Source organism: Thamnophis elegans, chromosome 17 (genome assembly GCF_009769535.1).
Source record: "Thamnophis elegans isolate rThaEle1 chromosome 17, rThaEle1.pri, whole genome shotgun sequence".
NCBI lineage: Eukaryota > Metazoa > Chordata > Lepidosauria > Squamata > Colubridae > Thamnophis > Thamnophis elegans.
Window position 1 is genome coordinate 5,403,746 of NC_045557.1, and position 12,364 is coordinate 5,416,109.

At 45.0% G+C, this 12,364-nt stretch overlaps 1 protein-coding gene across 1 annotated transcript; it reads right to left on the reverse strand.

Moving 5' to 3' along the window:
* Nucleotides 1–4,345: 4,345 nt before the first annotated feature.
* On the reverse strand, nucleotides 4,346–12,289 carry RIT1 (Ras like without CAAX 1). Its single transcript, XM_032234079.1, has 5 exons — nucleotides 12,033–12,289; nucleotides 9,457–9,513; nucleotides 8,536–8,609; nucleotides 7,893–8,084; nucleotides 4,346–7,225 (listed from the first exon to the last, which is right to left on the reverse strand). Exons 1-5 carry the CDS (start codon nucleotides 12,142–12,144, stop codon nucleotides 6,995–6,997), a joined length of 666 nt encoding a protein of 221 aa, XP_032089970.1. The 5' UTR covers nucleotides 12,145–12,289; the 3' UTR covers nucleotides 4,346–6,994.
* Nucleotides 12,290–12,364: the final 75 nt, after the last annotated feature.

Consider the following 12,364-nt stretch of genomic DNA (forward strand, 5'->3'; position numbering starts at 1 on the left):
ACAACGAAGTTAACAACTTTCGTGTCAAAACAGATTTTAAAAAAGCGAAAAAAATTGAGAAAAAAGTCAAGCCATGTACGCATAAATGCTGTTATACTAACCAACATGTAATGCTATGTGTAACGTCAATATTGTTTTAATGCACACCCGGACAGTCAAATAAAAGATTGAGTCACTTTACCTTTCTCGGTTATTGTCGTTGATTTTAAACAGTTCGAAATGCGCAATTCCTGGGCGTCGTGCAAACATTATAATTCTAGTTTGCAAATTGAGAGGATTACCGTATTTTTCAGGGTATATGATGGTACAAAGTATAAGATGCGCCTAGCTTTGGGGGAGGAAAACAAGGGGGAAAAAATCTACTTCTGTCTCCCTGCAATTTGCCTCCTTGCAGCAAACAGCAAATAGCCTGTTTCAGTTTAGTTTGATTAGCACAAGGGGGGGGGGAAATCTGCCTCTGCCTCCCAGCAATTTGCCTCCTTGCAGCAAACAGCAAATAGCCTGTTTCAGTTTAGTTTGATTAGCACAAGGGGGGCGGGAGAATCTGCCTTTGCCTCCCAGCAATTTGCCTCCTTGCAGCAAATAGCCTGCTTCAGTTTAGCTTGATTAGCACAAGGGGGAAAAAATCTGCCTCCCAGCAATTTGCCTCCTTGCAGCAAACAGCAAATAGCCTGTTTCAGTTTAGTTTGATTAGCACAAGGGGGAAAAAATCTGCCTCTGCCTCCCAGCAATTTGCCTCCTTGCAGCAAACAGCAAATAGCCTGTTTCAGTTTAGTTTGATTAGCACAAGGGGGAAAAAATCTGCCTCTGCCTCCGAGCAATTTGCCTCCTTGCAGCAAACAGCAAATAGCCTGTTTGGCTAGTTTGATTAGCATAAGGGGGGGGGGGAAATCTGCCTCTGCCTCCCAGCAATTTGCCTCTTTGCAGCAAATAGCCTGTTTCAGTTTAGCTTGATTAACACAAGGGGGAAAAAATCTGCCTCTGCCTCCGAGCAATTTGCCTCCTTGCAGCAAACAGTAAATAGCCTGTTTCAGTTTAGTTTGATTAGCACAAGGGGGGGAAAAATCTGCCTCTGCCTCCGAGCAATTTGCCTCCTTGCAGCAAACAGCAAATAGCCTGTTTCAGTTTAGTTTGATTAGCACAAGGGGGGGAAAAATCTGCCTCTGCCTCCCAGCAATTTGCCTCCTTGCAGCAAACAGCAAATAGCCTGTTTCAGTTTAGTTTGATTAGCACAAGGGGGGAAAAATCTGCCTCTGCCTCCGAGCAATTTGCCTCCTTGCAGCAAACAGCAAATAGCCTGTTTCAGTTTAGTTTGATTAGCACAAGGGGGGAAAAATCTGCCTCTGCCTCCCAGCAATTTGCCTCCTTGCAGCAAATAGCCTGTTTCAGTTTAGTTTGATTAGCACAAGGGGGGGGGGGAGGAAATCTGCCTCCCAGCAATTTGCCTCCTTGCAGCAAACAGCAAATAGCCTGTTTCAGTTTAGTTTGATTAGCACAAGGGGGGAAAAATCTGCCTCTGCCTCCCAGCAATTTGCCTCCTTGCAGCAAATAGCCTGTTTCAGTTTAGTTTGATTAGCACAAGGGGGGGGGGGAGGAAATCTGCCTCCCAGCAATTTGCCTCCTTGCAGCAAACAGCAAATAGCCTGTTTCACTTTAGTTTGATTAGTACAAGGGGGGAAAAATCTGCCTCTGTCTCCCAGCAATTTGCCTCCTTGCAGCAAATAGCCTGTTTCAGTTTCAATTTCAGCACAGCCTGATTAGCAGAAGCAGGGACTATACGCTGTTTCAGGCTGCAGGGATTCCCATAGCCTATTGCCGCCTCGCCCCCCCCCCCCCCATTTTCAGCTTCCGCACGATGCGTTTTTGGCTTCTGTGTGCCTCATTTTCCACCCGTTCTGGGCGGCAGGGATCAGAATGGGCTGTTTGCTGCAAGGAGGCAAATTGTCTGAAGTGGTATACGGTTCCCTGCCTAAGCAGGGGGTTGGACTAGAAGACCTCCAAGGTCCCTTCCAACTGTGTTATTCTATTCAGCATTAAAATATTAAAAATTCTAAAACACTAAAATGGCATGTCCCAAAGCTGCTTTTTCCAAAGGCAAATGGGCTTTATTTATTTAATCCAAGAAGCTTATTTTTTTCTCCATTGGTAGCGAAGCAGAATAAAATGGATTTTTTTAAAAATTGGGATTCATTCATTCTCTTGACGGTTTCAGGGAAGATAAAACAGGAAGGAGGGCGGGCTTCGGTCTCCTTTGTTAATGCTAAGGATCAAAATTACTGTTTTTTGTTTTTTTTTACTATCAATTTCCCCACTCTTGCCTACTAAAGCTTGCAGATTTCTCTCCCCCCCCCTGCTCCCCCCTTGCATGGAGAAGGCTTAAACCATTGGCAAACGCGCCATCCGGCTGTGCCGCCCAGCGGCCTTCGACAGTCTCTGCACTTCTGCCCATCTCAAAAGCATCTCCCACCCATTGTGTGTTCTCTCCCCCCCCCCCCGGCAGTCCGCCGGGTGCGCAGTCTCGGCACAAAACCATTACCTCATCCTTCCGCTGCAGCCGCCACCTCTGTAACAAGAGGCACCAAACTCCCCAGGGAGATGGGAAATGTTGATTTTTCTTCCCTCCGACAATGGGGGTGAAGAAGTTGCTTTTTAAGAGGTGTTGGTTTTTTTTGCCAGCAAGGAAAACAGAACAGCCAAGGAGACATCTGCCCTCTTTGGTTAAAAGAGAAAAATAATAATAATCTACCCGACACCGAAGAGGAGCAATAGGTTGGCAAACAACTTCTTTGTGCACCCGCGCACACAAAGGCAAACACACACTTTAACTCGGGACATTCCTGCCTCAGAGTTGATCAAAAGCAAAAATGACCTGTTTTCTATTTTTAAAGAGCTTTTTAATGTAAAAATAATAATAATTTGTCCTAGCGGATACGGTCTTTGTATGGCTGTTCAAAACAGCGGTTGTGGGAGCTGGCGGCAGAGTCCGACAGTGAGGAGGGTTGGGGAGGAACCTGGGCCAGTCCTGGAGTCTGGGGAAGGCTCGGAGGAGGGCTCTGTGTCGGAGGCAGAGAGGGGGCCAGGGCCGCCTGACAGTTATCAGCTGCCTTCGGAGTCAGACATCAGTGAGGCAGAAGAACAGCTGGAGCCTGTTCCCAGTGTGGGCATGCGCAGTTGCCGGACGAAGGGAAGAGCTAAAGAACAGGGGTCGACTTGGAAGTAAAGCCACAGGTGGACGGTGAATGGCCCCTCCCAGAGGGAATAAAAGAGGAGCGAAAGGGAAATGGAGTTTGCAGGAGACTGTTAGTTCACTTAATTGGTTCGTGACTCTCCGAGACTCCTGGCCAACTTTTGCAGCTCTCGGCCTGTCAGCTCTCCAAGCCAGATAAGGTCTGTGACCGTAAATCCTCCCTTGAAAGACTTTGCTGGATGTGAATGAGCAGAATTTACAGTCAATGAATAAAAGGGTTTTTTGTCGGGACAAGGAGTCGGCTTCAGGGAGTTGGGAAGCCTCGGTCAGACCACCACCAAGAAATCAAATAGCGTAGCCGTAGATTCTAGTTTAGTGTGAAATATAATTTATATTTTATAATTAACTTTATATTTATATCTAAAGCACCAAGGACCCCTCACATAGTAATTACTTTTCAAGAATTTCGATATATTTGTCATACTAGGATCAGTCAGGAATATTTGATTTATCGCAACGATATTTCTCTGGAGCACAAAATTATCCCAAATAGTACTTAGTCCTCAAGTTACAACAGTTTATTTAGCAACTGTTCAAAGTTACGAACAGCACTAAAAAAAAGGGACTTTGGTGCATTTTTCACACAACTGTTGCAGCATCTGTGGTCACATGATCAAAATTTAGGCACTTGGCCACTGAATCATATTTGTGACGGTTGCAGTGTTCCGTGTGTGTGTGTGTGTGTGTCACGTGATCCCTTTTTGCGACCTTCTAACAAGCAGTCAATGGGGAAGCCAGATTCGCTTAACGACCGGGTTACTAATTTAACAACTGAAGCGACTCGCTTAACAACAGTGGCAAGGAATGTCGTAAAATGGGGCAAAGCTCACTTAGTCAATGTCTCACCACTTAGCAATAGTTGGGCTTAATTGTGGTTGCAAGTCGGACTCCCCGTGCAGCTGACCAAAAATTATATAAAACGTATTAAAAGGACGACAGAATTTCTTGCGACAAACGGTTGATTCTTGAGTGTTAATTTTAAACTTGTTGCTGTGTAGATTTCTAGGATTGGCAACTCACAATTTCACAATTCTTATTTCACTCTCTTTTCACGTTAACGTGCTTTTGTCGTCAATTTTCAAATTAAAGAAACAGAAGTTAAGGCTTAAAAAAATATTTATTGTATCAAGTGCAATATATATGTGAACCATAAAAGATAGGAATTGTGTCCAAAGAAAAGTGCTTAATATTCAGATGTAATCATGCTAGGAAAAAAAAAAAAAGATTTCACCATTAGCACCACCAAATACTGAATTCTGCTAAGGCACAAATTAAGAAAGCTGCTTTTTTAAAAAATTTGGCTTAAAACAGCAGGCTTTGAATCCGCTACAATTCATTCTTGCTTCAAGTCATATTTATTTATTTTTTTGTCTGGAATGAGAACATTTAAAAGTCAAAACAAAACAGAACTGAAATTGTGACTCCTTCGGCCACAAATGTTAGCAATCTTATTTTACCCTGAACTATTCTAGTCTCTTTTATAAAAATAAAATAAAAAACAACCTGACATATATCTACCACATTATAGAGTTATGTGATAACATAAAAATTAAAATTAGATTTATCCTGCTCCTAAATTAATAGCTATGGAAAGTATCCAGCATTGTTTCATAACATTAATTTACTAATTTTAAATACACCGTATAATGCTACGGTCAATAAAATACATTCAAAAATAACTGTTGCTAAATGGAATGTGGCATTCCTTCCCCCCCTTCCCAACTACGAAGTTTCTCGGAGTCTATAAATACACACGCATATCAAACACTATAATTGGTTAACATCTGAAAATCCAACGCCGTCAAAAATTCACCTAGAAAGAAATATCTAAGCCTTCTTCAAACTCGACGGAAAGTTAAAAAAAAAAAGTTTCCATTGTTTTCTCTCATTCTTAGGAAACTTGGCAAAGGGCTGTCCTTATTTCCTGACCCCCCCTGATCGCAAACCGCACACAATTACAAACACTTTGTAAAAATGGCCGCAGGAATGTGTCGTGGCTACTAAAACAGGAAGGACTCAGACCTCGGAGATATACACTTCTCTTACCTTCAACAAAGGACCTTACTCAAAACCTGCGAGCCTCTCTATCATAACCTCCATAATTCGTTCATGTTGGCTTCGATTTTGGGGTCCTTCCACAAGGCACCCCCAAAAAACTGACCCAAACTCTTAAGTAATAAAAGCAGATGGGCCCCATTGGCTCAGCACGGCCAAAATCTCAAGACTCTGCTAGCCAACACACACGCCTTGTGACTTAGGCTACAAATTTGATCCTGGTCTTCGCGCAGGTGAAGTGAACACCTTACCACTCTCTCCCCTAACTGAGGTTTTACAAACTCGTCTCCCAAATCCAATTGACCACTTGCTCTATGCCATGCTACAACTTTACACCTCCAATTAACCACGTTCCCCTTATTGCCTCTCGGCATCCCTTCCTACCGTTTCTCAGAGCACGACCCTGATCGACCGCTCTCTCTCCCCCCCCCTCCTTGCTCTCGTCAAAGTGACGGACTCCGACATAAATCGCTCCCAATCCTGTGGACGTTTTTATGGTTTTCATTCAATTTTGGATCCGTGAATATGATTTCTGAACACCCTCGTCTTCTTCTAATGACCCCATCATCCCTTGTGGAGGGGAGTCTGGGCAACTGAATGAAGCTGAGTTTTTTACTGGCCGGATGCCTTTCGTGTCACCAGAGCGCAGTTTTCTTCAGCAGATAATATTCTCAGTGAGAACAGAGAAATATCTGCTTCTACCTAGGATCCAACTCCTATCCAACTCCTCATTCTGAGGTGAGAGCTCCACCTCTCGGCCACCGCACCGATCTATTTCTGAACATTCTTCCGGAACATTCTGGAACATCTACCTTAAATCACCTTTACGCAAGCAATATAAAGATGAATAAGCAACTCCCCCCCTCCCCACAGGATGGCTGTGGGGCCTTGCAGCTTCAATTCCCAGTTTCCTGCTTAAGCAGGGGGTTGGACTAAAAGACCTCTGAGGTCCCTTCCGTTCTTCTGTTAAAAGGGGCGTAAACTACTTTGCCGTGGAATCCCCAGCCCCACTTTTGCAGATGCCACACAGGGGGTGTGGGAAAGAGGGGAGCGGCCCTCTTTCGCGAAAGAGGCGGCACGAGAAACAGATGCTACAGCAGAGTTTCCAAAAGAGTTAAGGAGTCTGTGCAATTGCTCCTCACAGGCCCGTTGGCATCCTGTACCCCGAGTGAAAATTTAAAAACCTGGTTTTGCGGCGTGTCCCGTCGGCCCCCTCCACCTTGCCCCAGGCTAAAGAATTTGGACTGCTTCTAAACGGTGTCACCCTCCCACTCCGTCAAAGGCCAAGATTCCTCCCCAATCGTGGCTGAACGCCAACCCGGGCCAAAATTAGCCACGGCACCCCAACAAGGTCGGCTCCCCGCCCTCACGAGACGCAGTGAGGACGGCTTGTTTGCAAAGTGGTTTGGCTCGTTTCCAGGTCCATTGATTTCTTGGCGAACTCCGCTCGGGTTGGGTAGGCGGGAATTGCAAGCAGAGAAGCCGCGTGTCGCTCAATGCCGAAGGAAAAAATTATTTTGCGGAAGGACGACCATATGGGGGTCGTTGGTTTTTTTGCACCAATCAGGACTTCCGTTTATACGCTCAGCAGAAAGAGAGTTCAAATCTGGAGGGCTCCCTCTGCAGAGCTGATTCCTCCCTCTGGTTAAGGGAGGACTTCTTTGGGGGCGGGGGAGGGGAAGGGAGGGGGTTTCAGGTTATGGAATTTTTCTTCTTGCAGAAGGGCGATTTCAAGGTTTTCCAAACGCTCGGACGCGGCTTGGACTTCTTCTCCAGCGCTGTGACGATTTCCTTCTCCTTCCGCCGGATTTCGCGGACGAGGGTGTGGAAGACGTCGTCGATGTAGTAGCGGAAGGCGGCGGAGGTCTCAAAAAAGGGGCAGCCGAACTCCTGGGATAAGGCCGAGCCTTCGTCCTTGGAGACCTTCGGGGCAAGAAAGCGCAGGCGAGTGGGGACAGTGAGGGAAATAAGGGCAAGTCCTTGACTTACGGCAGTTCAATTAGTGACCATGCTAGCTGATGGTTCTTTGTGAGGTTGTTCTAAAGCGTTAACTACTCAGAAATGGATTGGCATAGAATCTAGTATTTCAGATTGAAATAGAATTACTTTCCAAGAATTTTGATATATCTATGTACCAGAACATCTAAGAAATATTTGATTTATCCCAACCATGTTCCTCTGACGCACAAAATTATCCCCCAAATAGTAGCTACTGCTCGACTTACAACAGCAGTGAAAAAAAGGGACTTAAGACCGTTTTCCACACTTACGACCGTTGCAGCATCCCCATGGTCACATGATCAAAACTCAAAGACACTCGGTAACTGGCCCATATTTATGACGGTCGCAAAGTCCCCGTGATTCCCATTCGCGACCTTCTAACAAGCCAAGTCAAAGGGGAAGCCAGATTCACTTAACAACCGTGGGACTAACTTAAGAACTGCGTTGATTAACAATTGTGGCAGGAAAGGTCGTAAAATGGAAATGAAACTCACTTAACGCCTTGCTTCGCGACAGAAATTTGAGGCTCAATCATGGCCGTAAACCGAAGAAGACCGATAAATCTACTCTGCATTTCAAGCCTTTTTACCTGCCTGAGTTGAGTTAGGTCGGACTTGTTCCCGACCAGAACGACGGGAGTCTCATCCGTACGCCGGACACGGTAGATGAGCTGTTTAAACTCCCGGACTTCATGAAAACTTCGGCGATCCGTGATGGAGTAACAGATAATAAACCCCTCGCCGGCTCGCATGTACTGATCTCTCATAGCAGTGAACTCGGCCTGTGGGAAGGGGGAAAAAATGGGGGTTTTGGGTAGCCGGCCAGAGAGATTTCAGCAAGCTTCTCTCTGCAAGTTTTTGGAGGCTGAAAAAGTGCAGGAAACAGCTGGGCTTCCAGAATATTCTCGAAGGCTGTTTTTGCGAGTTTAAAAAAGTACCATGTAATGACGGTTAGTGACAAAGCAAGCAGTCGAGCCCCCAGTTCAATTCTGACCTCCACCACTAAGAAATTATTTTCGGTTGTCTAAACAAAGAATGCAAACTATGACATGCAGAAGTGCTGAGAAATCACTAAATCCGTGTGTGTGTGTGTGTGTGTGAGAGAGAGAGGGAGGGAGAGAGAGAGAGAGAGAGAGAGAGAGAGAGAGAGAGAGAGAGAGAGAGAGAGAGAGAGAGAGAGAGAGGAGAGAGAGAGAGAGGCATAACAGGAAAGACTACATGGTTATCAAATACCTGGCCTGCAGTGTCCAAAATATCCAGATTAGCAGGTTCATCGTCAATCCGAATCCGCATTTTGTAAGCATCCTCTACAGGGAGACATGCAATCAGAAAAAGCCACAGAGAAAATTTTCCATTATACACATAATAGACATTCAGCATTAATGAATTGGGGGAACCGGGGGGGGGGGGGGGGCAGAGGTGTTTGGGGCATTGTCCAAATATTATTTTCCTGACCGCATCAACAGGAACACTGTGGGTGCCTGGATTAGCAACGGATTCAGCTAAAACCGAGACGACCAGCAAGAGAAGAGATGAGCTGGGGGCAGTCAAGAGAGGACTTGGCCTAGAATCCTTACGTGTCCACAAATGCTCAAGATCCGACCTCTCTTGAATTCCTTTAACTGTTATCTAGCATCTCTCTCTCCCCCCTCTTTCTATCTTTCTATCTATCTATCTATCTATCTATCTATCTATCTATCTATCTATCTATCTATCTATCTATCTATCTATCTACACACATACATACATACATACATATACATATATATACAGTATATGCCTGGGCGATAAATCAGCTTGCGAATTCAACAGAGATTAGACAGATGAACGAGGAAGAGTCCCAGCATACAATCTAATAGTCAATTGTTTGCATTCTAAGAGGATTTTGGGGGTGTCTTATTTTGCGATTCTAGCTGCACGCGTACTACAGAAGTATCAAGCCCCCTATATTTTCTGAATTGCGGTAATAGAAAGTAACAGCTCCTTGAGTCATAAAGTTTTGGTGTCTTTATTCGGGGTTCATTCTTAGCTCCTCCCCACACAGGGATGGCTTGAGCACAAAAGTCATTTGCTCCTTGCAAAATTTCCCCAGGCAAATTTATTAAGAGGGTCCATAATTAAGAAAAGGTTAAAGCAGCAGCCAGGCCCACTCACCGATCGTGGGATCGTGGTCTTCTGGAAACCGATGACTGATGAACTGCATGGTCATGGCTGTGAGGAGGAAACAAGCAGGTTAACTCCAAACCAGGATAGTAACCATGGAGGTTGCTCTGAGCACAGGGAGAAGATTTTGACCAGGTTACACATTTATCTTGACCAGTCCCCAGCAACCATCTTACTGGGATTTTTAGCTTGGCCAATTTCTAGAACTCCATTAACTGACAACTTGCTTGCAAGCCATTTCAAAACACGGGCTTTGATTACACAAATCCAGAGTCAACTCTATACATTCCATTCTGTATTTTATCAGTCTTACTTAAGCTGCCTGGAGTCACAGATATGAGGAGGGCGACTATATAAATCTAATGAGTGTCTTATACATTATCCAGCTCTAAATAAACACAATTCTCATACAAAAGTTTTTTGCTGGGCCAAAATCATAATTACAGATCTCCTGGCTATAAATAAGTACAATTATAATAAAAAGCTACTAAATATATCCATTTCAAGAGTTAAAACATGTGGTATCACCCAAAATAACATTTGCAGGACTTCTGGCTATAAATAAATACAATGATATGCCAGTATGTTTCAAGAGTAAACAGATGGTTTCACCCAAAACAATGATTGTAGGTCTTCTGGCTGTAAATCAAAGAGTTATCACAACAACCTTCTCAGGAATAAATATGGAGTTTCAGCCAATAATTCCCTGTTTATCAAGGTAAACCTTTTTGCAACACACCCCAGCCAAAACCTTCATGAAGGTTTTGGCTGGGGTGTGTTGCAAAAAGGTTTACCTTGATAAACAGGGAATTATTGGCTTATTATATATATATTTAGTGTCACAACCCCTGGTATGCCCCAATTATGGGAGGAAGCTAACTGCTTCCATATCTGTCAATCGGCTCGTCACAAGAGTCCATCACGACAGAAACCCAATATTTTTACTGTTGCCTTTTGTACATTTGTGTTGTATTTTTGCTGATAAATAAATAAAGGGAGACTAGTATAGATCTATTTCAAGCTATTTAGCTCTCATCAGCTAGCCATACCCTTACTGGGATTCGAGCCTGTGCTATATTACATCGTAGGCAGATGTCTTAGCCATATATATATATATCTGTGAGTGTAAAATTATATAGACATTCTACTCTCTCTCTCTCAATAGATGATAGATATAAATACACACTACAGTACATATATAAACCCTTATACACCCACGTATATGTATATTTATCTGCCTTAATTGCCCATCTCTCTCTACTCTGAGTGTAAAATTATATAGGCATTCTACTCTCTCTCTCTCTATAGATGATAGATAGATAGATAGATAGATAGATAGATAGATACACACACACACACACACACACACACACACACACACACACACTGGAGATAGATAAATAGATAGATAAGATAGATATTTAATTGTGTCTGTCTGATCTAATCTGTTTTAATTTCCCATCTCCTTCATAGAGGGACTAGGCGGTTGCCTTTAATGTACCACCTTGGCTGAACCCAGTTCATTTCATCTTGGAAACCACACCTGGCAACTGCACCCATCCTGGCTTGTGTAATAAATCATGGTTAAACCATCCCAGTCTCTGGCCTATTGTGATCTATCCATTCATCACATTCCTACACCTCCCATCTCATAGGAGTGACTCCGGCGTGGATCATCATCATCATCATCATAAATATAACTAGGAAGAAAATTAAATGCAAAATATAAGTAAGAAATTATGCATATATCCATATCATTCTCTCTCTCTCTCTCTCTCTCTCACACACACACACAGATAGATAGATAGATATCTGTATAGATATATCTATATATTTAGATTTTACAACCCCCGGTATGCCCAAATATGGGAGGAAGATCACTACTTCCATTTTCTGTCCTTCGGCTTGTCACAAGAGACCATTCAGACAGAAACCCAATATTTTTTTACTGTTGCACAAATACAACAAATATATATGGGGGGGAGCTTAAGGCCCCCTTCCTCTCATATATATATATATTTGTTATATTTGTGCTGATAAATAAATAAAGGGAGACTAGTATAGATCTATTTCAAGCTATTTAGCTCTCATCAGCTAGCTATACCCTTACTGGGATTCGAACCAGCATATATATATATGAGAGGAAGGGGGCCTTAAGCTCCCCCCAGGCCCTTATAGGATGCAAGCTCCATCCCAGAGAGGTTTTGGACCTTCTAGTGACAGGGAGTTCCACAGGCACTAAGCCCTTCAAACCCACCCTGGAGCTTTCCCCGCCTCTTGTCCTCTTTCCCAAGGCCTTCAAAGTGGGGAGGGGGCTTAATGTTCCCCCAGGTCCTTCAGGAGATGCAAAACTCCCCCCCTCAAAAGCTTTGGGGGCTTCTAGTGGCAGGGAGTTCCGTAGGCACTAAAGCCCTTCAAACCCAGCCTGGACCTTTTGGAGCCGCTTGAACTCTTTCTCAAGGCCATAAAAGTGGGAGGGGGGGTTTCTAGTGGCGGGGAGTCCCGCCGGCACGAAGCCCTCAAGGCCCAAATCCGGCCCCTCCCCCCCCCCCCAACGCCTCACGTACCGCTTTTCCCGACCCCGCCGGCGCCCAACATGACCAGTTTGTACTCCCGGGGTTGCCCCGCGGGCGGGCCCGAGACGACTCCAACCGGGGCCCGAGGACCGGTGGACTCCATCCCGCCTCGCGAGGCCTGCCGGGGGAGGCTGGAGGGGCGTCAACGGGCCTGGCTTCCCCTCAGGCGACGGAGCGCGCTTCGCCGCCTCATCTTCCCGCCCGCTGAGGCGGACAAAATGGCGTCGGCGGCTACGGTGCCTGGCCACGCCCCCCCACCGCTGCGGCTCCGCCCCCTACGCGTCACGCCGCCCGTTCTTTCGCCAGCTCAAGAGCATTCTGGG

What these genes read in the sequence shown, in the direction of transcription:
- RIT1 (XM_032234079.1), bottom strand. Translation starts at nt 12,144, where the DNA reads ATGGAGTCCACCGGTCCTCGGGCCCCGGTTGGAGTCGTCTCGGGCCCG. An exon ending in CGGCGGGGTCGGGAAAAGCG is followed by an intron (nt 9,514 to 12,032) that starts GTACGTGAGGCG and finishes TCCTCCTCACAG; the next exon opens with CCATGACCATGCAGTTCATC. An exon ending in AGACCACGATCCCACGATCG is followed by an intron (nt 8,610 to 9,456) that starts GTGAGTGGGCCT and finishes GTCTCCCTGTAG; the next exon opens with AGGATGCTTACAAAATGCGG.